The sequence below is a fragment of the Schistocerca gregaria genome, chromosome 8 (assembly GCF_023897955.1).
Source record: "Schistocerca gregaria isolate iqSchGreg1 chromosome 8, iqSchGreg1.2, whole genome shotgun sequence".
Taxonomy (NCBI): domain Eukaryota; kingdom Metazoa; phylum Arthropoda; class Insecta; order Orthoptera; family Acrididae; genus Schistocerca; species Schistocerca gregaria.
Window position 1 is genome coordinate 280229714 of NC_064927.1, and position 27611 is coordinate 280257324.

General features: G+C 45.2%; 1 protein-coding gene across 5 annotated transcripts in view; it reads left to right on the forward strand.

Moving 5' to 3' along the window:
- The window catches only part of LOC126284242 (bifunctional 3'-phosphoadenosine 5'-phosphosulfate synthase), a 339327-nt gene that overhangs the window by 155061 nt on the left and 156655 nt on the right, over positions 1 to 27611 (forward strand). Inside the window, exon 1 of one of the 5 annotated variants that reach the window (XM_049983037.1) lies at positions 23875 to 24115. The exons of 3 other annotated variants lie outside the window; for them this stretch is intronic. In XM_049983037.1, the coding sequence (XP_049838994.1) occupies positions 24056 to 24115 (60 nt within the window). In that variant the 5' untranslated portion in view covers positions 23875 to 24055. Of the gene's footprint in view, positions 1 to 23874; positions 24116 to 27611 lie in introns of those variants that run through there. One more of the 5 variants, XM_049983033.1, reaches the window with a different exon arrangement.

Here is a 27611-nt window from a genome sequence, read left to right on the forward strand (position 1 = left end):
CGCCGTCCTCCCGAATGCGAGTCCAGTGTCTAACAACTGCGCCACCTCGCTCGGTGAGAATTACAGAGGAAACAATATATCCTTCTAATGAACTGTTTCATGATTCTGATATTATAGTTATTTCGTAGTTTTTTTATATTTCAAAAATATAGAATTCGCGGTAATTTTCATTTGAATCCATCTCCATAACCGAGGTCGCTAACGGTCCCCTGTGCGGTGGTACTCGCCGGTTCCAATCCTGTTGGTCGATGAAACTTTCACCGCTAGTATTTGGCCGGCAAGGGGAGAAGAGTTGGTGGCGTAGGGTTACTGATCACCAGTCTTTACGCTCATGTTCTGAATTAAACCCCAGAGCTCTCCGCAGTGTCTCATGAAGGGAGGACATGTCACGTTATTGATCGTGATCCGTCCGCCAGATTGGGTTGTTAAACTCGGCGGCCACCTTAGCGATTTTAGAGAGGAGTAGGCTATGCGTCGGCCCTGACTTTCACCCTCTCTCTTCTCTACTCGACATACAACAAAAATCAAATGGCTCTAAGCACTATGGGACTTAACTTCTGAGGTCATCGGTCCCCTAGAACTTAGAACTACTTAAACCTAACTAACCTAAGGACATCACACACATCCATGTCCGAGGCAGGACTCGAACCTGCGACCGTAGCGGTCGCGCGGTTCCAGACTGTAGCGCCTGGAACCGCTCAGCCTCTCCGGCCGGCCTCGTCATACAACAGAAACACTGCGCTTTACACGCTTCCATTACTCTCACCCACACTCCAAAGATACGCCTGCGACACAACTCTCTCGCGCTGAATGCTGCTATCCGGTTCCATGGTGGCAGGCGATTATGGTACCACTCCACAACCCAATGAACGGCAAGCTATCTCCAGCTTGTTACAGGAGTGTTGCGTTCACTAGGTGTACAGGGAAGACCGTTAAGAGGATGATTGACAGATACCTAATATGGACTCTCGAAACCAGCCGTTTTCGACGTGGTATGTTCTTCGATTTGGAGAAAGCTTATACTCGTACTACCATCTGGAGACATAATATCGTCCGAAAACTGCGTGAATGGGGATTTCTTGGGCGTCTCCCCATATTCCCGCGGTCGTTCCTTGCTTTCCAGTATCGAGTCAGTGACACGTACGCCGACCACTTCCCTCAGCAAATAGGTGCTCCTCAGGGTAGCATCCTGAGCGTCATTCTTTTTATTACATCCATCAGTTGTATGTTTTCATAATGCGGAGTAAAGTCCAATACCTCTTGTTTGTGGACGAATTTGCGGTATTGTGTTCTTCCTCCAGCCTGACGAATACTACACGTCAGCTGCAGCTGACCGTTAGTAGGATGGAGAATGGGCTGATACGACTGGTTTTAAATGCTTTCTGCGTATTTTACTTGGTCACGTCAATCATTTACCTCACCAGAAATTGGATTTTAAGAGTGCGGTTATTGGGCCTCATGTTTAATCAAAGATAAACATGGCTGCCACAGTTTGATGATTTGAGATGTAGATGTCTGAAAGCACTAAACATCTTAAAATACGTAAGCGGTAAGAACTGGGATGCAGATAGGTAAATGTAAATGTGCGACTAGGGCCTCCCGTCGGGTAGACCGTTCATCGGGTGCAAGTTTTTCGATTTGACCCCACTTCGGCGACTTGCGAGCCGATTGGGATGAGATGGTGATGATTAGGACAACTCAACACCCAGTCCCTGAACGGAGAAAATCTCCGACTCAGCCGGGAATCGAACCTGGGCCTTTAGGATTGACATTCTGTCGCGCTGACCACACAGCTACCGGGGGCGGACTGCAGATAGGTCAGGTCTGATCTCATTAAGTAGAATCTTTGTCTGCACGCTCCTTGACTATGGCAGCATAGTATATGGATCAGCTAGACTGTCTTATTTAAAGATACTGGATGCTGTCCACCACACAGAAATCAGAATGATTTCAGCAAGCTGTTGTACCTGTCTCATTCTTAGCCTCTGTACAGTAGGTGAGAACTCTTCACCGTTCTACAAGAGTACAAAGTGAGGACCATCGTCTGAGGCTAGCCGTGAGGTATTCTCGAAAAGCTAAAAAATGTTTCAAATGGCTGTGAGCACTATGGGACTTAACATCTGAGGTCATCAGTCCCCTAGAACCTAACTAACCTAAGGACATCACACACATCCATGCCCGAGGTAGGATTCGAACTTGCGACCGTAGCGGTCGCACGGTTCCAGACTGAAGCGCCTAGAACCGACCGGCCACAGCGGCCGGCCTCTAAAAGCTATTCAACTGCTTTTGTGTTGTGAACTGTTCTACCTTGTTCCGTCCAAACACGCCTCGGTAGCCCCATCAGTATCGATTGATCGTCGTATCACCCTCAACCCAATGGCGTCACGTCATCGGATGCGGATATGGAGGGGCGTGAGATCGGCACACCACTCTCGCGGCTGTTGTCAGTTTTCTTGGCCTGGAGCCACTACTTCTCGGTCGAGTAGTACCACAGTTTGGCATCAAGAAGTTGAGAGCGCACCGGTAGGTACACAGCGATTGGAGGCCCGAATGGTCACCCACCCATGTGCCACTTAGGCGTGATTTGGTGATCGATGGGAAAATGTATATCCACTGCGGCACGGCCGTTGACTAATAACGAAAGGCGAATGGATATTGGCATGAAGTGGCTTGACATATACATTGTATATGACGCTGATCGTCGTCAGCAGGTAGAGTGTGGGTAGTGGTAACAGTAGTCGCTCTTCTACATCTACATCTACACCCATACTTCGCAAGCCACCTGACGGTGTGTGGCGGAGGGTACGTAGAGTACCTCTATCGGTTCTCCCCTCTATTCCAGTCTCGTATTGTTCGTGGAAAGAAGGATTGTCGGTGTGCATCTGTGTGGGCTCTAATCTCCCTGATTTTATCCTCATGGTCTCTTCGAGAGATATAGGTAAGAGGGAGCAATATACTGCTTGACTCCTCGGTGAAGGTATGTTCTCGAAAGTTCAACAAAAGCCCGTACCGAGCTACTGAGCGTCTCTCCTGCAGAGTGTTCCACTGGAGTTTATCATCTCCGTAACGCTTTCGCGATTACTAAATGATTGTGTAACGAAGCGCACTGCTCTCCGTTGGATCTTCTCTATCAACCCTATCTGGTATGGATCCCACACTGGTGAGCAGTATTCAAGCAGTGGGCGATCTAGTTTACTGTAACCTACTCCGTTTTCGGACTGCGTTTCCTTAGGATTCTTCCAATGAATCTTAGTCTGTCATCTGCTTTACCGATGATCAACTTTATATGATCAATCCATTTAAATCACTCATAATGCCCACTCCCAGACAATTTATGCAATTAACTGCTTCCAGTTACTGACCTGCTATATTGTAGCTAAATGATAAAGGATCTTTCTTTATTTGTATTCGCAGCACATTACACTTGTCTACATTTAGATTCAATTGCCATTCCCTGCACCAAACGTTAGTTCGTTGCAGATCCTTTTGCATTTCAGTACAATTTCCCATTGTTACAACCTCTCGATATACTACAGCATCATCCACAAAAAGCCTCAGTGAACTTCCGATGTTATCCACAAGGTCATTTATATATATTGTGAATAGCAGTGGTCCTACGACACTCCCCTGCGGCACACCTGAAATCACTCTTACTTCGGAAGATTCCTCTCCATTGAAAATGACATGCTGCATCGTATTATCTAAGAACTGTTAAGGCCAATCACACAATTGGTCTGATAGTCCATATGCTCTCACTTTGTTCATTAAACGCCTGTGGAGAACTGTATAGAACTCCTTGCGGAAGTCAAGAAACACGGCATATACCTGGGAACCCGTGCCTACGGCCCTCTGAGTCTCGTGGACGAATAGCTCGAGATGGGTTTCACACGGTCATCTTTTCCGAAACCTCCTATGTTGATTCCTACAGAGTAGATTTCTAGTCTCCAGAAAAGTCATTATACTGAACATAATACGTGTTCCAAAATTCTACAACTGATCGACGTTAGAGATATAGGTCTATAGCTCTGCACATCTGTTCGAAGTCCCTTCTTGAAAACGGAGATGACCTGAGCCCTTTTCCAATCTTTTGGAACGCTACGCTCTTCTAGAGAGCTACGGTACACCGCTGCAAGAAGGATGGCAAGTTCCTTCGCGTACTCTGTGTAAAATCGAACTGGTGTCCCATCAGGTCCAGTGGCCTTTCCTCTTTTGAGCGATTTTAATTGTTTTCTATCCCTCTGTCATCTGTTTCGTTTGAAACTGGCAGTGAGGTATTCTCGAAAAGCTTTTGTTTTGTCAGTAGCTTTGTATAACGCCCCATTTTGTGTGTCACGTTCTGGATTGCAGTTCCTTTCCTGATAATAACTCTAATAAGTCACACCGGGCAAAACATTAATCCGTCCCGTCCCTCTCCCCCTCCCCTCTTTCCCATGAGAAATCATGCTAATGCTGCAGTGTGAAAATTTCATGCTATGAACCATATTGTTTACTTCAACATTCTCGGTAACCAGGTGTTGTTCTTTCTTCTGCATTTTCATGATGAGTATGCTGTGGACATTCCCGTCTTCCAATATGACAACACCCTTCAAAGGTCTACAAGCGTACGTTTCTGGTATGAAGAACAGTCAGGCACCACATCACACTTCGACTGGTCCGGTAAATCACCGGATTATTATACCCAGAGAAAATGTTTGGTAGTTTATCAGTATCATAAGATAGTAGCTCTACGGGATCTAATCGTCAGTGAGCGATTTCAGGTAGGTATGGCATACGTGATAAAACTTGAAGCCTCTCTTCCTCGCCGAATTCGGACTATTGTCATAGTGAAAGGCGGTGTTTTTTGACAAAAACATTTGTGAAGTGTTTAAAAACACTTTTCTTGTTTTACGTGTAATGTGCATTTCACCTCATTCAAGGGAAAAAATGAAGCATGTATTAAGACAAATTACACCTGATGATGGGCGCAAAGGGTACGAAACGCATCGTGCACTTAATAACACACGGAAAGCTGTGACTGAGCCGTTTATTTATACCTCCAGTGTAAAAAATTCTTTTCTAGCATTCCTAGTCAATAAGTGGGAGTGCAACTTCATGAAATCGAGAAATGTGCAGCGTACATGTGCGTCTGCGTAAGCCAGAGGGATAGAGCAGTAAGACTGCACTAATAGCCCGCGTCTTATACTTCTGTAAAAAGCATTTTTCCTTGAACTACCAGCCGCTCTTCCCGTTTACAGTTCGAACCTGACGCGACACGAAACTGTATATTCCGTCACTATCGGCAATGTGTGGTTGACTGATGCTTATAATATTACTGCGCGAACTCCATGATGCGATGCGTTTCTTCCCGCAGTAGGAAGTTGTTATCTAACATATCAGCGTGGCGAAACGTTCTCAGCCCGCTCCACGGTGATTAAAGCACTGTCAAGAGGAGCGGGTTTCAAATCTGGCAGTGAATATTTAGGGTTTCCGTAATTTCTCTAAATCGCAGAAGATAAATACCGGGATAGTAGCTTTGAAAAGAAGACAATCGACTCCCTAATGTCCTCGTTGTCGACGAGACAATAAACCACAACATATTCGTATGCCAAATATATTTTTTTCTCTCAACTGGATAATATCAAATTAAATCTCTTCTGACGCTCCGCGCGCGGGTTTTGATTCTCTGTTGTTGATGAGGGGTGACATGGACACCTTGAAGATAATAGCGATCTAAAGTTTGACAAAACACGAAAACCACAGTCTAAGATCGCAAATATTTGTTTTAATCAGTCACCGGTTTCGATTGTTTTGATCATCATCAGATTTATCTGCTTGCTTGTGATTTGTAAAAGAAGCAGTTAAAACATGATAAAATTGTAATAAACGCACATGGCCAGAGATGTAGAGTAATCGCTACCCAAGAGCCATGTGTGTTTATTACAATTTTATCATGTTTTTATACTATGTTTTTATACTATGTGCCAATCATGCCCATAAATTTTATTTGCACTTTTATTGGCCTCAAGGAGACAGATCAATCTGAAGATGATCATAACGATCAAAACTGATAGTTGAACAAAAGAAAAATTTCGATCATAGACTGTACTGGTTTTCGCTAACTAAATCTCTGTTAGCCGTTCTTTTTTCCCCTTGCTCCATTACGAAAAATACGAAAGTTAAATTATCTGTAGAGACAAGACCACTTTGAGAGTTAAAGAGATTCGTCCTCATTAGAACCCTTTCTCTTTAATCGTTCCAGATATCGAACGAATCTGTCCACATTATCCCTAGGTGTGGAAATTATTCTTTTCTGCCAGTACCTAGACAGTTAACCCTCTAACCTCATTATTATCATTTCCAGTTTCATCATTTCTGTCATATGTGACAGCGTACTGTTCACTGATCTAAAATCAGCAGCACTCACTCAGTTTTTGACAATGTAACGTGATACCAGCTGATAAACGTAGATCGTTCCCTGACAAATGACTTCTAAATGAAAAATTTTCTCACGCTCAGACCACCCATTGGGCAACATGTCTTCAAAATCATTCCACACCTGTAATGGATATGTTTGCTTGTTGGGATCAAAATGCTAAAACTGCCGACATGCAATGAAAGCGGCGTCAGCAGAAAAAAACATATTGGACAGTAGTGTTACACAAACTAGCAGACACTACTCCATTTCCTATGTAAGCAGTGCCAATTTTTAAATCCACTACTTGGAGTTCTAGTGCTTCTACTTTGTTAGAAGCCTTTTTCTAGAATTCTTCGCACATCTTAACAAAATCATTTGCTGCCTTTTGATTTCTGTTTTACAAATATTCAGTTTAAAATTTACTTCTGCAACCTAATCAGAGCAAAGTCTGGAATCCTTACCTATTCTTTCTTTAACCTCGTTTTTAACAATTCATTCGTCTATTTGTCTTGATTATGAACTTCACTGATTTCAGTTTCTAAAATGTTTTCTAATCTGAATAACTAATTCTCTGCATTGATTTTCAAATTATGATGATTGGGATCAGTTTTATAATTTTAACTTTTCTTTTTTCAATTCATTTTCTCCTTTATTTCATTATTACTGGATTCCGATTCATGCTTTCAATTATCCTGTAAATCCCTGTTACTGGATTCCATTTTATTTTGCAATTAATTAATACTATATTCCATTTTATTTCGTAGTTCTCTGTCACTTCATTTGAACTGTCCATTCAGTTTCAGCAAACAACAACTGGGTCCGTTCCGACATCCGTACAGTTCCACTTTGCGCTTCAAACCGTCTCAGTGGAGGTGCGACACCCAGCGTCAACGGAAAGCACCAATTTGTTTCACGTTAAAAGCAAAATGACTTTTGAAGCGTAATTTTATGTGTCCACTCGATAGATCAGCCCCAGATGTGTCTAGCGCGATATTAGTTTTATTTATAAGTAAAATACGGAGAATAGCCAGCCTGGCACCAGCCTGGCCCACACTGATTGTTACTACCATGCAGCAGCGCTGCTCGATCGCTGCTTGAATACTGGATATTCTTTGTCTCTTACTGTCCCTGTGACTACATATTGGTAAAACAAATATCACACTAGACTACCTTGGGACTGCTCCAAGGAATGTAACGGGCAACAAAAGGGCGCTTTCCCTTGACACTGGGCGCCGAGTGAATAACTTGAGGAGCAATCTTTGTTTTAGGTGACTCAACTACACATTACAAACCTGAAATTCCAAGTACCTGTCTTTCAGAGAAAATGCGCCTGACGTCTCTTAGGAAGGATACAAGCTATATAGAACGTTGTCTTATTACAAGCTGCATTTTACCAAAAAATTATTCATCGTGTTCTGCGAGCTATATACGTCTAATTAACGTTCTGATTATTTCATGTACCCTTTTCAACTGATAGTAATGGTCTAGCACTTGCTATATGGACTTCCCAAATGCTATTGTAGTGTAGTAGCTGTATGACTACCTCACGATAAAACAAACAAAAGCAACTCATGCTCATGCTTCGATTATTAAATTAATTATCCTCACGAATTTTCAGCTTCATTAGAATTTTTTCCAAAGACAATTTTAATTGCAACTTACGAGTTAATAATTTATGTTTCACTTTTATCATTCGTCAGGTAGGTGCGTGTGCACCCATTGCAGGTTCTCGTACCGCGACTTTGCTTACGTACATATGTCCTTGTTCTCTTCTTCATTCATATAAGAGCAAGACCTCTGAGCTGCTACTGTTCTGAATGTAGAACACTTTCTCCTACACCGTGCGTTCTCAGAAACCTCACGTAACGTGTCTCGAGAATTGTATCTGGCTATCGTAGTCTGCAGTAAATCAGCATTACGGCGGTCCTTGCGGCTAGAACCATGGAAAACTACCAGCTCACAATGAATGGCGCCGGTATAAATAGGTGTGATCTCCATCTGACATCACGTCTAGCTTTGTCTTTTAATTATACGAATCTGCTTTTATCAGAGATATTGCTGCTTGTTTTATTTTGCTGTTTCTTGCTGTGCGACTGTCAAGATGATGATGATGATGATGATGTTTGGATTGCGGGGCGCTCAACTGCGCTGTTATCAGCGCCCATACAAATTCCCAACATTTGCTCAGTCCAAACTCGCCACTTTCATGAATGATGATGAAATGGCGAGGACAACACAAACACTCAGTCATCTCGAGGCACGCGAAAATCCCTGACCCCACGGGGAATCGAACCCGGGACCCCATGCATGGGAACGGAGAACGCGACCGCGAGACCAAGAGGTGCGGACGACTGTCAAGAGCTCAGGTAATAAGTCAGTAAGGAGCAAGAAGGGAAAGACAAAAGGTGAAAGGTACGTATTGACGGACTATACGAGGGAAATAAAGGCCACGTGATAGAAAGGGAAGAGAAACTAGATGGAGATGGATGCGAGAAGGTTTTGGCAGAGCACTGAAAGCCATAGGTGGAAACAAGCCTCTGGAATAGACGCCATTCCCTCAGAATTATTGACAACCGTGGGAGGGCTAGTCATGACAAAATTTCAAATGACTCTCGGGAATGCAGCCAGATGACGACACCAACAACTGGCCATATTTAGACAGATGCACGTCCTGTCATTTTCAAGGCCCTGACAACACCCTTATTTTTCTTTCCGTCATCAATCGAATCAACAAAATTAAACGACAGCTTCCTTCCTACTCTCTTGCCTTGAAAGTAACAAGGTGTTCACCTTGAGAAATAAGTGCGGCTGTCAAACGACGTCACCCGGCTGCATATCCGTAAGTTATTTGAGCACTGTATACGCGGGGAGAAACTCAGGTCCGATACAGACACATTGTCTGTACATATACGTGTACATGCGAGTGTCATCTAAAGGGGGAAAAAAACGGCGCATCATAAAGGAGTGGGATGTGATGTACATAAACAGACAAACAAGTGATTATTCAAGAGAAGAAGCTTCACAAATTTAGCGTGTCAATAACGCGATAGTGCCCAATTCTGTCCAACTGGCGCGTTACGTCGCCAAAATTTCGAGCTTTTAAGAGGGTCCTGCCCGTAGTGCTCCAAACTTCCCAATTGGGTATATATCCGGCGATCTTACTGACCAAGGGAGGGTTTGGCAGGCACGAAGACAACCGGCAGAAACTCTCGCTATGTGCGGATGGCAAGTGGACACGATCTTACTGAAATGTAACCCCAAGATCGCATGCCATGAAGGCAACAGTACGGGGCGTAGAATATCGTCGACGTACCGCTGTGCTGTATGGGTGCCGCGGATGAGAACCAAAGCTGTCCTGCTATGAAAAGAAATTGAACCCCAGACTATCTCTCTCGGTTCTCTGGCGGCATGGAGTCCGACACTGAGATCAAGGTCCCACCGCTGTGCGGAGCGTCTCTAGACACGTCATCGCTTGTCATTGGAACTAAATTTCTGAGAAATTTCTTTTATTTCCATCATTGCTTCTTCGTTTTACAGATTGAACAGTAGGGGGCAAAGACTACATCCCTGTCTTACACCCTCATTAATCTGAGAGCTTCTTCCTTGGTCTTCTACTCTTTATTATTCCCTCTTGGCTCTTGTACATATTGTATACGAGTATCACCGGTATATACCTGTAGCTCAGCCCCATGTTTCTCAGAATTTCGAACGTCTTGCGCCATTTGGAGCACGGCGTTGTATGGTAGTAAAACATGGACTATGGGAAAACCGGAACAGAAGAGAATCGAAGCGTTTGAGACGTGGTGCTACAGACGAACGTTGAAAATTAGGTGGACTGAGAAGGTAAGGAACGAGGAAGTTCTGTGCAAAACCAGAGACGAAAGGAATTTGTTGAAAACACTGACAAGAAGAATGGACAGGATGACAGGACGTCTCGAGCGGGCTAAAGCGCTCCAGTCATGGACTGTGCGGCTGGTCCTGGCGGAGATCCGAGTCCTCCCTCGGGCATGGATGTGTGTGTTTGTCCTTAGGATAATTTAGGTTAAATAGTGTGTAAGCTTAGGGACTGATGACCTTAGCAGTTAAGTCCCATAAGATTTCACACACAGTTGAACAGTTGATAGGACTCCTGTTAAGACATCAGGGAGTGACTAAGTGACTGCCATGGTATTAGAGGAAGCTGTAGAGGGCAAAAACTGTAGAGGAAGACAGAGATTGGAATACTTCCAGCAAATAATTGACGATGTAGGTTGCAAGTGCTAATCTTAAACGAAGAGGTTGACACAGGAGAGGAATTCGTGGTGGGCCGCATCAAACCAGTCAGTAGACTGATGACTAAAAAGAAATAGTAAGGCACTGATCGCATTAGTAAAGAAAGTAATAATTTTGAGGTAACGCCCAATAAGTATGCAACACACTTAATGTATAGGTAATGCAGGTATGACTTTAACCGACCAAAACTACTAGACTGCTACGGTCGATGTCCTTAGGTTAGTTAGGTTTAATTAGTTCTAAGTTCTAGGCGACTGATGACCACAGATGTTAAGTCGCATAGTGCTCAGAGCCATTTGAGCCAAAACTACTAGAAAACCTATCGTAATCTATGTTTACTTATGACAGTCTGCGGTAGCCTATGGTAGTTTTACAACTGCAGCCAGTGCTCACACAGATATGATTGCAAAGATTTCAGTGAGCATCAAGCTAGTATACACTGGTGGTAACTAGTTATTGGGTAGTGTTTCTTCATAACGATAGCACTTGCAGTAGCCGTAGCCACTTCCTCTATGGAGAACTTTATGTAAGTAACTGGTTCCCCAGTCAGTACAATTATGGACGGCAGTTCAGCTACCAGGCAACAGCTAAGCTACAGTGGGTGGGAAACTTGCTCTGAGCACCGAATAGCGTCTCAAGCAAGTAGCGCATACCATCCAGTTGGACGACCTTCAGTGTGAAATGTGCCTTAAAGGTCGTTGGCAACGTTGTGACAGTTGACGTAATTATACGGATGCAAGGTATACAGAAAACCGGCCATTGGCCATGTATGACACCTGCCATGACAGACGTCTTTCTGCTTGAGGCGTACAGATTATCAGCATGGCAATACTGGAGCACGAGACCGTGTACTGTGGGTCGGCCCGTCCTGCGTGGTTTAGGGCCGGCGTGCTCGGTCTTTTTAGGCTTGACATCTGCTACACGCAATGTACTCCATTTGGAGGTCTACTGACTTTAATATTCATAAAGTTTTAATCGTAAAACAACACCATAGTCCAAATTTGTCATTTAATTACACAAAATACATAAAAGTTGTAGGCCTATTACCCAATTTTCAAGTTATTACACACGTGAAAAAATTGTGCCCCATCAAAAATGTTGAACAACAAATTTGTTTGTGTGGCCATCCTCCGCATCAAGCAAATAAATGCTTGTTTTGTAAATAAAACTGCCTTCTCCCGTTGCTAGTTACTTTATTTATCCCATAAGCGTTTCGCCTTCTTCTGTTCTAAGGCATCATCAGTAGGATCTATAATGATACAGTTTTGTTAGTTTTCGATTATTAAACAGTTCACTTTGCGATTTTTTGTAAAAAAAAAGTAATTACTTACGACTTACTGATCTGTGTTTCCCCACATCTGGTTTGGAGGCCGCACTACCACTTTAATCACTACCATATAATCGCATCTTTGTGTTCTCATCTTCAACACTCTGTTCACCATGTTCCTCACTCTTTTTTGTGTTGGACTAATGTGTATGACGAAATAGTTGTATGGAGTGACAAAAGAAGAAAGTGAAGACCTCAACAACAACAACGGTAGGAAATTACCCGGAAGAAATACGCAGTGAGACGAACAATAATGAAATTTTTATGTTAAGACAATAATTGCAATGAAGTCACCGCGATTTATGATACACCCCTGGACATTACAAAGGCGGGACGTGGTTCTCAATAACGTGTTAGATCACCACAGAGACTGGTGGATGCGCCGTAGCATGCTCCCATGCTGGCCACAAGGCTGGTAAGGAGTTCCTGTAGTAGGACGTTCCATTCCTCCACCAGCGCTGTTGACAGTGGCTGGATGGTCGTTGGTGCATGTGGATGTGACGCAACACGTTTCCTCACCATTTCCCACACGTGTTCGATGAGTTTTAAGTCAATGGAAAGGGCAGGCCAGTCCATTCCCCGAATACCTTATCGTTCGAAGAGCTTCCTCGCCTGCACTGTTCGCTGCGCACCGCATCGTCATCCATAAAAGTGAAGTCAGGGCAGAATGCACCCCTGAAAAGTGGCAGATGTGGAAGGAGTATAGTGTCACAATTGACCGGCGAGTGTTCTCAAAGATTCTAGAGCTAGTACATTATGTTTCCTCAGGTCATAACGCCAGGGGCACCAAAAAGATCGTTTCCGACAATGTTTCTGAGTGCATTACATGTTCCTATCTCTGTCGATATGAGAGTATGATAATGGAATTATATTACTACCTTCAACTGTTGACGGGCGTTGATATACACTCCTGGAAATGGAAAAAAGAACACATTGAAACCGGTGTGTCAGACCCACCATACTTGCTCCGGACACTGCGAGAGGGCTGTACAAGCAATGATCACACGCACGGCACAGCGGACACACCAGGAACTGCGGTGTTGGCCGTCGAATGGCGCTAGCTGCGCAACATTTGCGCACCGCCCCCGTCATTGTCAGCCAGTTTGCCGTGGCATACGGAGCTCCAGCGCAGTCTTTAACACTGGTAGCATGCCGCGACAGCGTGGACGTGAACCGTATGTGCAGTTGACGGACTTTGAGCGAGGGCGTATAGTGGGCATGCGGGAGGCCGGGTGGACGTACCGCCGAATTGCTCAACACGTGGGGCGTGAGGTCTCCACAGTACATCGATGTTGTCGCCAGTGGTCGGCGGAAGGTGCACGTGCCCGTCGACCTGGGACCGGACCGCAGCGACGCACGGATGCACGCCAAGACCGTAGGATCCTACGCAGTGCCGTAGGGGACCGCACCGCCACTTCCCAGCAAATTAGGGACACTGTTGCTCCTGGGGTATCGGCGAGGACCATTCCCAACCGTCTCCATGAAGCTGGGCTACGGTCCCGCACACCGTTAGGCCGTCTTCCGCTCACGCCCCAACATCGTGCAGCCCACCTCCAGTGGTGTCGCGACAGGCGTGAATGGAGGGACGAATGGAGACGTGTCGTCTTCAGCGATGAGAGTCGCTTCTGCCTTGGTGCCAATGATGGTCGTATGCGTGTTTGGCACCGTGCGGGTGAGCGCCACAATCAGGACTGCATACGACTGAGGCACACAGGGCCAACACCCGGCATCATGGTGTGGGGAGCGATCTCCTACAGTGGCCGTACACCTCTGGTGAACGTCGAGGGGACACTGAATAGTGCACGGTACATCCAAACCGTCATCGAACCCATCGTTCTACCATTCCTAGACCGGCAAGGGAACTTGCTGTTCCAACAGGACAATGCACGTCCGCATGTATCCCGTGCCACCCAACGTGCTCTAGAAGGTGTAAGTCAACTACCCTGGCCAGCAAGATCTCCGGATCTGTCCCCCATTGAGCATGTTTGGGACTGGATGAAGCGTCGTCTCACGCGGTCTGCACGTCCAGCACGAACGCTGGTCCAACTGAGGCGCCAGGTGGAAATGGCATGGCAAGCCGTTCCACAGGATTACATCCAGCATCTCTACGATCGTCTCCATGGGAGAATAGCAGCCTGCATTGCTGCGAAAGGTGGATATACACTGTACTAGTGCCGACATTGTGCATGCTCTGTTGCCTGTGTCTATGTGCCTGTGGTTCTGTCAGTGTGATCATGTGATGTATCTGACCCCAGGAATGTGTCAATAAAGTTTCCCCTTCCTGGGACAATGAATTCACGGTGTTCCTATTTCAATTTCCAGGATTGTGTCAATAAAGTTTCCCCTTCCTGGGACAATGAATTCACGGTGTTCTTATTTCAATTTCCAGGAGTGTATATCAACAGGGACTGGTGAAAATGTGTGCCCCGACCGGTACCCAAACCCGGGATCTCCTGCTTACATGGCAGACGCTCTTCCATCTTTTTTTCCGTTGTTAATCGTTGGGTTTGGACGTTGCGGACGTCACATGACATCCGTTAAAGTTCGTTTGTTGATCCTTCCACTCAATTTTTTTATTACAGGGGCCAACCGGCTCTCTGGCCGAACACGCTGACCTATCGTGCCGGCGTTGATCTCATTTTTCTCTACATTGTTCGTTGAATTTGCTAGGGGCGGACGTCCAGTGACACCCGTTCCGATTATTCGTTGTTACAGAGGTTAGCCAACCCTCTGACCGAACACGCTGAGCTATCGTGCCGGCATCCAACTGAGCCAACGAGGGCACAGAGGATAGTGCGACTGCAGGGACTATCTCGCGCACGCCTCCTACGAGACCCACATTCTCACCTTGTATGTCCACACACTACACTCGTAGTGTCCCACCCCAACACACTCATTACTCGTGGAAGACATTCTTCTAAATCTCGTAAGAGTTCGGGGAATATGTGTGCATCCGCACAGAAGTAGAAGGTCATGTCTATCCATATAAATATGAGAGTATGTCCAGTATTGTCGAACGTGATCGTTTTTTTGGTACAGGTGTAATGGTGTGGGGAGGCCTAGTGATGCAAGGGCGAACTGACTTCCAAATCTTTCGACACGGCACCCTCAGCAGTCAACATCGAAGCGACACTACACCTTCCACGTGCGTGTCTTTTTATGTACATTCGGCCCTGCTTTCATTTCTATCGATGACAATGCGCTACCAGATCAGACTGCGCAGATGGAGGAGCACTTGGAATGAGAGTATATGGACTGGTGGACTGGCCTGCCCATTACCGCGACTCAGATCCCGTCAACTACGTCACGCGCCGTGGAGGTGTAGTGCACAACTTACTCATATACCAACGACCATTTAACAGTAGTATTTGAAATCTGTGGAGTGAGCGCTCCAAGTTTCCGTCACTTCCGACAGGTAGCGTAGCTTCAGGACAGTTTCAAAATGGCGTCTGTAGGTGATGTACGTTACAAGCAAGGTGCCTTCAGTGAAGTTCTCACTGCAGAGAAAGAAACTGCGGGGAATATTCACAAACGCTTGTGCATAGTCTATGGAGCATCTGCTGTCGACGGAAGTACGTCACTGGGCACGGAAGGTGAGGTCACCAGAAGGCGGTTAGATAGACCACCACGATTTGAAGCGGTCGGTGAGACCATCCACGGCTGTCACACCTGGCATGTTGCAGCGAGCTATGTTGTCATTCGCGAGGACAGACGCATTACAACACGGCAGTTGTCAATCAGCAAAGGAAGTGTGGCTCCGTCACCAGGACAAGGATTCGTACCGACAAGGCATAACCGGCTGGGGTGGCCGAGCGGTTCTAGGCGCTACAGTCTGGAACCGCGTGACCGCTACGGTCACAGGTTCGAATCCTGTGTGTGATGTCCTCAGGTTAGTTAGGTTTAAGTAGTTCTACGTTCTAGGGGACTGATGACCTCAGAAGTTAAGTCCCATGGTGCTCAGAGCCATTTGACAGGGCATACACGCCCTTGATTCGCACTGGAGGTAGGCCATAGAACGAGCTGGAGAGTAAGTGGAAAAACAGGGTGTGCAGATAAAACACTATCCTTTCGTTTGTATAATTCTCATTACGTTCAATAAAGAATTGTTGAAGAAAAAAATGCGGTACATTACTTTCTGGACAACACCTGTACATTGCAGAGCGTACACTGCCGTCCGTGGTAGTCACACACCCCGTTAAAAACCTTGTCCAGCCTTTCGTAATGTCCAGGACACCATCGGAAATCGTGATGACTTCACTTTAATTATTGTCTTTGAATAAAAGTGTATAATGTAATACACAATTTATTTCCTAACAAATGGGTTTTCGGGGGAATAAGGCTCCAGTTCCGAGCTGTTAACTCCGTTATGGCGTCACTTACTAACGTGCACAGGGACTTGGACACTTGTTCTGTTGCCGCGCGGGATTAGCCAAGCGGTCTCGGGCGCTGCAGTCATGGACTGTGCGGCTGGTCCTGGCGGAGGTTCGAGTCCTCCCTCGGGCATGGGTGTGTGTGTTTGGCCTTAGGGTAATTTAGATTAAGTAGTGTATAGATGACCTTAGCAGTTAAGTCCCATAAGATTTCACACACATTTGAACATTTGAACTTGTTCTGTTTCAACGCTCTCACCCCATTCTGAATGTCATCCAGCAGCTTTGATCAGTTTTGGAATATTAAATCTGGTTTATCTTTCTTGCTCCACTATCGCTGCTAGAAGTAATTCTTGACTAACGAACGGTGCAAAATTCGTATATAAGCAATTCACGAGATCTATGCATACTTTCTTCAACGAATCGCCGCTGCACTGTAGCGCAAACTTGTTTCAGCGACACGTTGAACGTATTGGTCATCATATTTGCATTATCTTGATAATCAGGAGTAATGTTTGTTTCTCACTGACGGAATGTCAGTGGAAAATAATACCAGATTTATTACAACCTACATTTCCGGTCAGAATTTGCTCCAACGAACGACAAGTTGGCAAAGCGCGAGGTGATTGCATCGTATAACAAGAAGAAAAACAAATCTGTATTTGTCATTCTTATCTCCCGACGAAGCTTCTTTGGCGTGAAGTTAAAACAATAAATTCCCTCCTGTTCGCTTTCTCGCAAAGTAACTGTAAGAACCACAGTGTCAGACCAGAAGTAAGAACCACAGCATTAGATCAGAAGTGCCTGTGAATGTCAGGCAGACCGCGGTTTTGTCCGACCAGCGCCCTTCCGCATTCACTTCCTTTTTTCTACCTCTATTCAAGGCCATGACTATCCGTTTTTGCATCACGAGGAAGTGAATGCAGTCTCCCTTTTTTTCGGCAACGACGTTCGGATTTCACTGAGTATACTGTTTAACGGCAATCGAGCGGGGTTTGCGTTTTGTTTTGGCACCATACAGATGTAGTCTGCGTGCTGGTGAAGAGGAAAACTATTCGCGTAACCCAGTCATACTCAAGATAAAACAAAGGAAGTGACATTCCTACAAGGACACGTAACAAGTGACAGATTAACAGTGACATACAACCAGCCACTGCCAGGGACGTGTCGTACGTTAACAGTTTCACGTCTACAAGTATTTTTTTACTCACAGCGCATGTATACGTTGGTGTAACTTTTTTCGTAAATGATTTAATACGAGAAGTACTGAACGAGAAAAATGAACAAGCGAAAGCAGTAGAAAATTTGAATCCTTCGAAGGAAATATTGTTTATTGCAGAAACGAATTGTGGAACCACCTACAAGGAAAGAGGGAACAAGAAATACAATCAGAGTAGATCGGAAATGATCCAAAGAGATACGGAATCGAAGTGCAACAGACCGCATCAATCCAAAAAGTTTCAAGACAGGATTAATAAAAACAGGAAAGCTAGGATAGTGGTTTCAGTGCTTCAGGTGATGTACGTAGTTTCCATCTAGCCGAGTACAACACAGATGACGTCCATACTACCATGTGAAACTGTCTGCAAAGTTGTTCTGTGGGGTGCTGTTCAGCTCACGCATCGCATTGTCTTGAACGACGGTTATGTCGTCAAAACATTGATCCTTCATGTGAGTTTCGGCACGTTATCGCTTTGTGGCAGGGTTGAACTGACAAGTCTCCAAGACTCGTTACCTATCGAGATTTTTTCCAGAATAGAATTGACCGCGTTTTGCAGTTCAGTCAACTCGCGACACGCATGCAAGTGTGTTGTTTTTGTCAGGAGGTCAAGCAGTGCGGGATAAACTTTGCCCATACTTCTCGTTTCTTCAAAACATTCCAGAGAATGTCTTCAACACCTAATTTAGAGATGTTGCTGTATTGAAGTTTGTGACACAGCAAGGCCGATACACTACTGCCGCACACCGACTACTTAACACTGCCTGCTCGTAGCTGTCTGGTCGGATGTACGCCTGTTACTTTCAATTGTTAATTCAAGCTGCCACTGTAGTTTCTGTACTGACGTCGCTTATACGCTAGGAATAAAATCAGTCTCGGAACTTTTCGGACGGGCGGTGTATGGTCTATTGTTGGTATGAAATAAAAATAAGAAGAAATTGAAACCTCGAGAAAAGTGAGACGGTTCATATATGAGAAAATAAAATCGAGTTTTGTACCTAGGAAGAACTCTGACGCTACCACTGAAAAAAGATTGTTCGGACATGCAGAGAATTAATAGCAGAAGGTCCACATGTCAAACACTATCGCTTCTTGTGAGGAATAAAGCCAAATTATACCAGTATTCAGAATGAAACATTCACTCTACAGTGGAGTGTGCGATGATATTGAACTTCCTGGCAGATTTAAACGGTGTGCCGGACCGAGATGCGAACTCGAGACATCCACCTTTCGCAGTAAGTGCTCCACTGCCTCGCTACCCTACCACGACTCACAACCTATCCTCACAGCCCAAACTCGACTCACGTCCTTTCCTCACAGCTATATTTCTGCCAGTACCTCGTCTCCTGCCTTCCAACCCTCACAGAAGTTCTCCTGTGACACTTGCACTACTAACGATCGTTGAAGAAAAGATATTCCAGGTACACGGCTTAGCTACAGTCTGGGGAATGTATACAGAACGAATTTTTCACGCTGCAACGGAGTGTGCGCTGGTATGAAAATTCCTGGCAGATTAAAACTGTGTGCCGGACCGAGACTCGAACTCGGTACCTTTGCCTTTTGCGGACAAGTGATTTTATGCTAGTATTGGGTAAACTAGGTTCAGAAGGATCTGAAAGATACAAAAACAGAGGAAAATAGATACTGACAAAGGGAATCTTTCACTACCAAACTCCAAGGTAATCAAAGGTTTCGAAGAAACAATTCACGTAGCGTGTGTACACCATGGACAAGAGAAAAGGATGAAACGAAGGAGCAGTGACCAATGATGAAAGTACAGTTGTTCATAGATGTCTGAATCGAGAGAAGAAAACGAAGGAACAAATAGAAAAAAATTCACCACTGGCGCAGTAAGTTTCGTGCTGTGCTCTGAAAAAGTTTGTAATTGAAAGAGCAGGAATGAATGAAACCATTTACAGAAAAAGAATGCGCCGAATACGTAGCACCAAGTAGGCTCCCAAATTAATGTCTCCTCTCGTGGGTTGATTACTTTACAGTAATCAAGCAGGGACTCATGTACACAGCCATACGTTTTTTTATGTGTAGTGAGCAACTAACAACTACTGAGTCTATCCGTATGTATAAATATACTAAATACAACGCATTACCATAGAAGATATAACTGAAACAATAACAAAACGAGTAGCACAAAATACAGTAAGAGAATAAAAACAACCAACATACCTCGTTAATAAGTAAGAACGTCAGAGTAATCTTATGCAAGAAATAAAGACGATTTATAATTATTAGTTAGCTCAGTCAGCAGGTGCAAGCTTTCTCCCAAAAAGGCTTTGTTTGTCTGGCGAAGTATCTTCGGGATACTGAAGACACTGTGTGTGTAATAGAATTTTGACTACTAGTTCTGCGCCACTCATAACAACGCCATATATGGAAGAGCGTTATCTCTTTTCTTTTGTGTCGTACAGTCGCCGCACACTTTAGGGCAGCAGAACGGTAAGTGCTGTGACGATAGCGTTGTAGCACCAATTCACACTCCCATATCGCATTTTTCGCTAGTAAATAATAAACTGTTTACATTCAGAGAGACCAGTCAGAGAGTGCACTAATGCCTCTCCTAGTTAGATGGTAGTGGTGGTTAGTGTTTAACGTCCCGGCGACAACGAGCAGGTGCTTGCAGTTCGACGGAAGGTTGAGCAGCGGCTGGGGGCGCTTTATCCCCTGCTTAACGAGCATTCGGCGCTCTCTGTCACCAATGGGCTCCTCATCTATAGGATGTTCGTGCGTCCTGTTATGGATTATGCCTGCGCTGCCTGGGGTAATGCGGCGCATCGCCACCTTCACCGATTACAGGCGCAGCAGAATAAGGCGCTTCGCCGGATCTTTCACGTCCATCCACAGTTTCCGGCCCGATATCTGCATGAAGCCGCCCACGAACAGCAAGTGCTCTCTCGCTTTCAGGCCATCGCACGGAAGATGTACAACAAAGCTGCTGCATCGGATAATCCCCTAATCAGGAACCTTGGGGCGCCTATAGATGAACGTGACCTCTATCAGAGGCCCGTTGCACTGCTGCTGCGATAATACCGGCAGTTGCAACTAACAGACACATCAGTTCCCACAGATTGTATATTCCGAATACCACGTAATTAGAAGCCAATACAGAAACTCCTGATGTTCCTCATTTCCGACCCTCAGCCGGTGTAGTCAATGCCTTCGGGTAAATACTACATTCCAACACTTGACGAAGTTCGATGATCGTGGACTGGAGAGGTCATTAGAGACGGAGCGCAATCTCGGGTTAGGGAAGGATTGGGAAGGAAATCGGCCGTGCCCTTTCAAAGGAACCATCCCGGCATTTGCCTGAAGCGATTTAGGGAAATCACGGAAAACCTAAATCAGGATGGCCGGAGACGGGATTGAACCGTCGTCCTCCCGAATGCGAGTCCAGTGCCACTGCGCCACCTCGCTCGGTCTCCTAGTTAGAGGTACCTCAGTTTCATTCTTTCTCGAGTATTGCGAAATACTTTTTATGCAGTCTGTCTCAGATTTATCCCATCTCTATTTCTGACATCTACTTCGTTAAAAGCGCTTTATCGCAATACATCTGTTGCTTCATCGTATTATCGTTTCTTCGGCCAATAATGTGAGCTTGCTGTCTTATAGCAGCGTCTACGTTACCACTAGTTAGCTACAATTCACTATCGTTTTGAAGGCACCTGTGCTGTACAGCACTAACTTTCGCAGTTTGTTTTCCAAGGCATGTGCCTCTACGCACAGATGCTGCTCCCACAGCCGAGAGCAGTTACCCTAATCAAATATTGCCGAAATTGTAACCTTGTTAACCTTTTGTAACTGCTTTATGTAAACCTATTAACTTGTGAGTGCTGTGTTCTGCGAATTGTGATATGAAGCTAGACCATTCATCGAAGCATATGTTCAACTTCAGGTTTGTTATTCTGTTTAAATGACAGCATCTTTAGACACATGTCGCTACATTATATTTATTTATCACATGGAACATTTCTTGGACCAAAGTCAATTTACCGGCGTGATAAAATAACGTGATGAGAACCAACGTTACTGCCGCGCGATTTGAGGTGCTATGTCACGGATTGCGCGGTCCCTCCGGCCAGAGGTTCGAGTCCTTCCTCGGGCTTGGGTGTGTGTATTGTTCTTAGTATAGCTTAGTTTAAGTAGTGAGTAAGTCGAAGGACCGATGACCTCAGCAGTTTGGTGCCTTAAGGATTCACACACACCAACATTACTTTTATTCCGTCACAACCAAAGTTCATAATGGAACTTGGTAAAAAACATGTTAAGCATAATAAACAGAAGTTTATAACTGAAATTTATGTTGACTGGAAGCACAGATCCTACAGAATTTTTTATTTTACATCAAATTAGTTCTTCATTTGCAATTCTTTGCATTATTCTTTGTTCTGATTAATTTGTAGCTTTATTTATCAGTTGCGATGTTCAGTTTCCGCATAGTCCACTATACAAGTTAAGTGCACATTATTTTGCTTGACTTCTTTTGTGAAAAAACCCGTCTAGATTGCTTAATGTATTTCTTTGTTACGTCGTTACGGTTACTACCATCATCAGATGAAAACTTAGAAAGCTCGATGTTAATAAAATCTAGGTGATCGGTTTCATTGGTACTGATAATGAACTTTTGATCTGATGATGGTAGTAACAAAAACGACATTATAAATAAAGAAATACATTAAATATTTAGAGAGTTTTATTCACAAAGTATCCCCAATGACCGCAGAATCATTCAAGAAATTTATTTCCTTCATTAATAATATAGTGCTTGACTTTGCTTCAATTCTGTTTCTTGTCAGTGGCTGAGTTGTAAAAAAACGGTAAAATAAAATAAAAAAGTGTCAGAGACAGCAAAGCCAAGGCCGCGTGGGGTAGCCATGCGGTCAAAGGCACCTAGCCACGGTTCGCGCGCCTTCCCCCATAGGAGGTTCGAGTCCTCCCTCGGCCATGGGTGTGTGTGTGCGTGTTCGTGTGCGTGTGAGTGTGCGTGTGCGTGTGCGTGTGTGCGTCGTTCTTAGCGTAAGTTAGTTTAAGTTAGATTAAGTAGTGTGTTGTAAGCCTAGGGACCGATGACCTCAGCAGTTTGGTCCCATAGGAACTTACCACCAATCACCACCTCTCTGCAAATTCAAAGCTTACAGTTTCGATCCCTGGTCACTCCTAGGATTTTAACCTGTCACGAACCACTTTTTCCACCTCTGGCAATGTTTGTTATTGCTAAAAATAATTTGTGTTGCACTGCGTTTCGGAGTCAACGTTAAACTATATGTGATCCTATCACTGGATGAGTAAGTCAGTTCAAAGAGCGGAGGAAGACAATGATATATTACCCCGAAAAGGACCATGCCAATTAAAGTTGGCGATGAGCACTATGGGACTTAACACCTGAGGTTATCAGTCCCGTAGAACTTAGAACTACTTAAACCTAACTAACCTAAGGACACCACACACATCCATGCCCGAGGCAGGATTCGAACCTGCGACAGTAGCGGTCGCGCGGTTCCAGACTGAAGCGCCTAGAACCGCTCGGCCACTGCGGCCGGCCCTGCCAATTAAAGCACTCTGACGTTCTAACTAACCTCCGGGTTTTGTTCCACGAACCGTATGTGGCCATTTGCATTGTCTTCCACTACCAGCTCCATGGACTCTTGTTTGGTTTGCCGACCGGAGTGGCCGAGCGGTTCTAGGCGCTACAGTCTGGAACCGTGCGACCGCTACTGTTGCAGGTTCGAATCCTGCCTCGGGCATGGATGTGTGTGATATAGTTAGGTTAGTTAGGTTTAAGTAGTTCTAAGTTCTAGGGGACTGATGACCTCAGTCCCATGGTGCTCAGAGGCATTTGAACCATTTTGTTTGGTTTAGTAAGTGCTCCGACTACCAGAGCTGGGACTGCAAACTCTGACCGGAGGACAACCCTTCGATATATATAGTAATGTTGTGAAATTTAGCGGTACCGCGGTTGCTACGTTAGTCTTTCAGACTCCCAGAAAGCTGCAGATAAATCTCGAAACGAACACAGGACTTCCGCTTATCGTCTGTAGATCAAGGGCACATCCGCGTGGTAAAAAATTTTTCCAAGGTCGGAATTAGTATTTGGTACTTCGCGGTCGAGGGAGGCCCTGGTCTACCAATAAAAGCGTCGGAGGCACGTCGGGATCCGTATATTAGAGACAGGTGACTAGCCCATTGGTGGGTTTTCCACTGTGCGGCGGTATCTTTCCGCGGGTGCAGCCACCTGGTGAGCTTATCGTGTGATAGCCGGCGCCCTGGTGGGTGGGTGAAGGAGGTGGGAGGAGGGGGGTTGCCTCTTTGTACCGCGCCGCTCCGCGCCGTTCCCCTGCCTCCCGCGCTCCAATTGTTACTTAAAGTCGCTCCGCGCGCAGTTCTCGCCCAGTCCGACGCACCATCCGTCACTTCTTCCTCTGCCGCCGCTGAGTCTCTGGAGACGCTGCCAGGAGGCCGCCATGAGCAACCTCAACAACTTCAACAAGCGGATACATCCCATCGGCGGATACTGGCAGCAGGTAACGTACAAGAAGCTGACGGGCCCCGAAGCGCGAGTGGACACTTGTTATTCAGTTCTGCAAATACGATCGTCTTGCTACGTTTGGTAAAGAAACAGAGGCGCCATCACCTGTCTGACCTCATGCTGTTGGCTGTTGGTGTCGAGAAAAATCCAGAAGATCCGAGTTCGGAATCTGGTTAATCTACATCTACATCTACATCTACATGATTACTCCGCAATTCACTTTTAAGTGCATGGCAGAGGGTTCATCGAACCACAATCATACTATCTCTCTACCATTCCACTCCCGAACAGCGCGCGGGAAAAACGAACACCTAAACCTTTCTGTTCGAGCTATGATTTCTCTTATTTTATTTTGATGATCATTCCTACCTGTGTAGGTAGGGCTCAACAAAATATTTTCGCATTCGGAAGAGAAAATTGCTGACTGGAATTTCGTAAATAGATCTCGCTGCGACGAATTACGTCTTTGCTTTAATGACTTCCATCCCAACTCGCGTATCATATCTGCCACACTCTCTCCCCTATTACGTGATAATACAAAACGAGCTGCCCTTTTTTGCACCCTTTCGATGTCCTCCGTCAATCCCACCTGGTAAGGATCCCACACCGCGCACCAATATTCTAACAGAGGACGAACGAGTGTAGTTTAAGCTGTCTCTTTAGTGGACTTGTTGCATCTTGTCCTGCCAATGAAACGCAACCTTTGGCTCGCCTTCCCCACAATATTATCTATGTGGTCTTTCCAACTGAAGTTGTTCGTAATTTTAACACCCAGGTACTTAGCTGAATTGACAGCATTGAGAATTGTACTATTTATGGAGTAATCTAATTCCAACGGATTTCTTTTGGAACTCATGTGGACCAACTCACACTTTTCGTTATTTAGCGTCAACTGCTACCTGCCACACCATACAGCAATCTTTTCTAAATCGCTTTGCAACTGATACTGGTCTTCGGATGACCTTAGTAGACAGTAAATTATAGCATCATCTGCGAACAAGCTAAGAGAACTGCTCAGATTGTCACCCAAGTTATTTATATAGGTCAGGAACAGCAGAGGTCCCAGGACGCTTCCCTGGGGAACACCTGGTATCACTTAAGTTTTACTCGATGATTTGCCGTCTATTACTATGAGCTGCGACCTTCCTGACAGGAAATCACGAATCCAGTCGCACAACTGAGACGATATCCCATAGGCCCGCAGCTTGATTAGAATTCGCTTGTGAGGAACGGTGTCAAAAGCTTTTCGGAAATCTAAAAATACGAAATCAACTTGAGATCCCCTGTCGATAGCGGCCATTACTTCATGCAAATAAAGAGCTAGCTGCGTTGCACAAGAACGATGTGTTCTGAAACCATGCTGATTACGTATCAATAGATCGTCCCCTTCGAGGTGATTCACAATGTTTGAACACAGTATATGCTCCAAAACCCTACTGCAAACAGACGTCAATGATATAGGTCTGCAGTTCGATGGATCTACGTGATTACTCTGCTATTCACAATAAACTGCCTGGCAGAGGGTTCAATGAACCACCTTCATGCTGTCTCTCTACCGTTCCACTCTCGAACGGCTCGCGGGGAAAACGAGCACTTAAATTTTTATATGCGAGCCCTGATTTCTCTTATTTTAGCGTGATGATCATTGCTCCCTATGTAGGTTGATGCCAACAGAATGTTTTCACAATTGGAGGAGAAAACTGGTGATTGAAATTTCATGAGAAGGTCACGCGCGTCCTAACATTTTCTTTGTTTTTTCTATGCCTTTATCTGTACCCCACTATCACCTTAAGGTGTGTGGCGGAGGGTACAGTCCTGTTCCAGTAGCGAGTGCTAGGCCTTCATATGAGCTCGAATATCTCTAATTTTTTCATGGTAATTTCACGACATGCATGTAGGAGGAAACAACATATTTGCTTGACTATTCTAGGGAAGTACACTCTCGAAATCTTGCCAATGAACATCACACTAATGCACAACGCCTCTCTTGCAGCGTCTGTCATTGACTTTGGATGAACATCTTCGTGACGCTTTCGTGTTTACCAGCTGAAGTTATCATACTATGCTCTTCTGTCGATCTATTGTATTAGCTCTACCAATCCTGTCCGGTACAGATCCTAGACTTCAAAATGGTTCAAATGGCTCTGAGCACTATAGGACTTAACATCTGTGGTCATCAGTCCCCTAGAACGTAGAACTACTTAAACCTAACCAACCTAAGTACATCACACATCCATGCCCGAGGCAGGATTCGAACCTGCGACCGTAGCGGTCACGCGGTTCCAGACTGAAGCGCCTAGAACCGCACGGCAAGGGATCCTAAACTCTAGAGCAGAATTCAGGTATAGGTCGAATGACTGTTTCGTTAGTTCGCGAGTGGACTACACTTCTTAAGGACTCTTCCAATGAATCTCAGTTCGGTTCGGTTGTTTGGGGGAGGAGACCAGACAGCGAGGTCATCGGTCTCATCGGATTAGGGAAGGAAGTCGGCCGTGCCCTTTCAAAGGAACCACTCCGGCATTTGCCTGCAGCATTTTAGGGAAATCACGGAAAATCTAAATCAGGATGACCGGACGCGGGATTGAACCGTCGTCCTCCCGAATGAGAGTCCGGTGTGCTAGCCACTGCGCCACCTCGCTCGGTAATGAATCTCAACGTGGCATCTGCCTTACCTGTGATTAGTGTTGAGTTGTCGTTCCACTGTAAATCGCTCCGTGAGCGTACTAAAAAATATTTAATGGATTTGAATGACTCCAGTGACTGTCCCGCAATGGTGTAGTCATATAGTAGCGGGTCTTCCTGCCTATTCATGCGCAGTAGTATATCTGTTTATGTTGAGGCCAACTGGCAGTCACTGCACCAAGCTTCGATCCTCTCCAACTCACAATGGTTCGAATGGCTCTGAGCACTATGGGAATTAACATCTGAGGTCATTAGTCCCCTAGACTTAGAACTACTTAAACCTAACTAACCTAAGGACATCACACACACCCAGGCCCGAGGCAGGATTCGAACGTGCGACCGTAGCAGCAACGCCTCTGCAATTCTTTCAGCATTTAGCCACACCTCTCTAGCTCTTCGACTTCTAGCATCACAGCGCGCAGCTTCACGAAACTCCTGCAGTTATCCAGACGGTATTCAAACTGTCCTGCGATGAATATAGTTTTAGAAATGTTGTTGAAAACGTTGTCCATTTACATTAATGCATCACTGACATGTGCGCGCTAATGATGTGTAACACACCGATAGACGTTCCGGAGTAGCTGGTTGCCCGTTTTCTGACACCGCAGCCATTACTCGTGAAACGCTGTTTTAAGCTAGTTTGACAATCATTAGCACGCAGATGCCAGTTATGTGTTAATGGAAACGGATAACATTTTCAGCAACATCTCTAAAACAATATTCAGCACACGGCATTCTGAACACAGTTTAAAAATGTTCAAGTGTGTGTGAAATCTTATGGGACTTAACTGCTAAGGTCATCAGTCCCT